The sequence below is a fragment of the Octopus bimaculoides genome, chromosome 17 (genome assembly GCF_001194135.2).
Source record: "Octopus bimaculoides isolate UCB-OBI-ISO-001 chromosome 17, ASM119413v2, whole genome shotgun sequence".
NCBI classification, from domain to species: domain Eukaryota; kingdom Metazoa; phylum Mollusca; class Cephalopoda; order Octopoda; family Octopodidae; genus Octopus; species Octopus bimaculoides.
Genome location: NC_068997.1, coordinates 10,541,855 through 10,544,842, shown reverse-complemented (window position 1 = coordinate 10,544,842; position 2,988 = coordinate 10,541,855). Strand labels below are relative to the sequence as shown.

Sequence of the window (2,988 nt, the reverse complement as noted above, 5' to 3'; positions counted from 1 at the left end):
ATGGAAATGAAATTCATGTGAATTTTTAAAAAATTGATTTTTTTTTTTAATTAGATATTAATTTCAGATAATCTCTTGTTGAACAATTAAATTTTATAAAGCCACATTTCATTGATTTCAAATTTCAAATCTATGAAAAAGGAAATATTTTGATTAAAATTTCTACAAGAAACATTTTGCATAAAATAGGAAGAAAGGATCTTAATTTCAGCAATTACCCAGTGGGATCTTCCTTTCTTTCTTTCTTTATTTGCTTCAGTCAATGGACTGCGGCCATGCTGGAGCACCGCCTTCAGTCGAATCAAATCGACCCCCAGGACTTATTCTTTGTAAGCCTAGTACTTATTAAATCGGTCTCTTTTGCCAAACCGCTAGGTTACGGGGACCTAAACACACCAGCATCAGTTGTCAAGCGATGTTGGGGGACAAACACAGACACACAACATATACACACACACACATATATATATATATATATACGTATATACGATGGGCTTCTTTCAGTTTCCATCTACCAAATCCACTCACAAGGCTTTGGTCTGCCCTAGGCTATAGTAGAAGACACTTGCCCAAGGTGCTACGCAGTGGGACTGAACCCAGAAACATGTGGTTGGTAAGCAAACTACTTACCACACAACCACTCCTGCGCCTACTAAATACTAGGCTTTTCAGTTTCATTTGTTTATGCCTTATAAGGATTTTAATCTAAAAAGTACAAAAGAGCATAATGAAATAGAGTCAGCTACATTGCACAAGCTATTGATTCTCTGAAGATAACTTTAACCCTTTTATGTCAATAACTGAAGTATAAGGGTGGGCTGTAAAGTTCATATGCTGACTATGAAGGGGCGATGTGAGAGCTGTGAAATCTTGCATGCATTAATTTCATCCCTTCTTATTAATAACTGCATTGTTTCTTTACAGGTAAACTGACATCTGACTGTTCAAAGAACACTTCAAAAATAACTAGTCATGACCTCTCTTGAAAATGGACAAAATTCAGCATTGTGGTGTTATCAAGTACTGGCAGAAAAACAGCTTAGCCCCCAAGGACATTCATGAAGTGGTTGCTATATCACTCCATCATCATCATCATCATCATCATCGTTTAACGGCCGCTTTCCATGCTAGCATGGGTTGGACGATTTGACTGAAGACTGGTGAAACCAGATGGCTACACCAGGCTCCAATCTGATTTGGTAGAGTTTCTACAGCTGGATGCCCTTCCTAACGCCAACCACTCCGAGTGTGAAGTGAGTGCTTTTACGTGCCACCGGTACAAAGGCCAGTCAGGCGGTACTGGCAACGGCCACTCTCAAAATGGTGTATTTTATGTGCCACCCGCACAAGAGCCAGCTTTATTAATGATGCAAGAGTGGGCAGCTGAATTTAGGAGAAGGGAAAGTTTTGAAGACTGGGCTGTGAAGTCAAAACAAAAAACTTTGATTCTGACTCCTCTACTATTGGTACCTCTGACTCTGACTCCTCTTTATGTAATTAAGTGATTGTGGTCTACATATCTCATAAAGCATATGCATACACCTGTACTTTGAGTAGGCCTCTATGTTAGAACTGGTTTATATTAAAGAATACAAACATTGGGAGTCGGAGTCAGTATAGTTTTACCATTGCCAACTCTGACTCCAGCTACCCCTTAATTGTTTCTGACTCTGATTATGGGGTGGAAGCGCACTCTCTAACATTTTTTGGCGGGGTGAGGTGGCAATGAAAAAAACTTTCAGCATCCTCAAAAATATAATCGCCAAAACGAACGAACAATCGTAAAAACTTTTTAAACGTCACTTTTTCCATCATTGGATTTATCTTATCTGATTGCTGTACAAATATAATTATTATTATAATTGGGTTCCTTTTTTTATATTGAACAAAATCGATCTTCTTTGTAAAATATATGAGAATTGGGTTTGCATCCCTGAAGCAAATTTCGTTCCCCTATTTATGGGTCCAGCGATCACGTAATCACAAAATCCCTCCGCGACTCTAGCGACAAATAGTCGTGGAACAATGAACGGAGGTAGTAAATAACACATCAGACAAGACTCTTTCTATTATAGACATTAAGTAAATGATATTATTTTAAAAATGAAAGATACGTAAACATTAAATTTAAATCTGACTTACTTCGCCGCTTTCAATCTGTCCATTGATGTTCAATAAAAACACGCTACTAGACGCCATGTTGTGTTGTTAGGCAAGCGCATTAGTTTCTTTTAACATCCATCAAGCAGCTGTAGTTTCGTATGAAGTTATTTCACATACTGTATTAGTGTGAATGTGTGTGGGCGTTTGTGCGCATTTAATATAAAAGTATTGAAAGCCTGTTCAAGAGATAATTCATACTTATGTGTCTTTTGTGTGTATGTGCTCTCTCTCTCTCTCTCTCTCTCTCTCTGAACATTACATTGAGTGTGTTTATACATATGTATGTATGTATGTATGTTTGTGCGTGTGTGAGTGTATATATGTTTATAAACGCACGCACGCACACATACACAAGCATACACACATTTACATACATAGATGCATAGTACGTACATGCATATGTACAGACAAACAGACAGACAGATAGATAGATAGGTAAACAGACAGGTAGACAGACAGATAGACAGGTAGACAGGTAAATAGATAGATAGATAGATAGATAGATAGATAGATAGCCAGGCAGACAGACAGACAGACAGACAGACAGACGGACGGACGGACGGATGGAATGACGGTCTCAGGTAAGTTGGATTTTGTCCATTTACGACGGGATTTTTCCAGTTATTTCTTTTTCCCCACGCACTTCATATAAGTGATGAGGAAGCCTTTACCAAAACAAAATTTTTAAAATACGTATTTTTGTTTTTTTTGTTTTTTTTTAATGTTACCCCACATTTCACTGGTCCTCTAAATTGCACTGCACAGCAGCTGTTGAGCAATGGAACAAAGTTTGCAACTTTGAACTGTTGTGCTGGCGCCATGTGT

At 38.0% G+C, this 2,988-nt stretch overlaps 1 protein-coding gene across 1 annotated transcript in view; it reads right to left on the bottom strand.

Annotated features, from left to right (window-relative positions):
* LOC106882485 (B9 domain-containing protein 1) overlaps window positions 1-2,412 on the bottom strand; it is a 51,413-nt gene extending 49,001 nt beyond the window's left edge. Inside the window, exon 1 of the mRNA XM_014933183.2 lies at window positions 2,143-2,412. Within this exon, the coding sequence (XP_014788669.2) occupies window positions 2,143-2,199 (57 nt within the window). The 5' untranslated portion in view covers window positions 2,200-2,412. The remainder of the gene's footprint in view (window positions 1-2,142) is intronic.
* Between the last annotated feature and the right edge of the window lie 576 nt (window positions 2,413-2,988).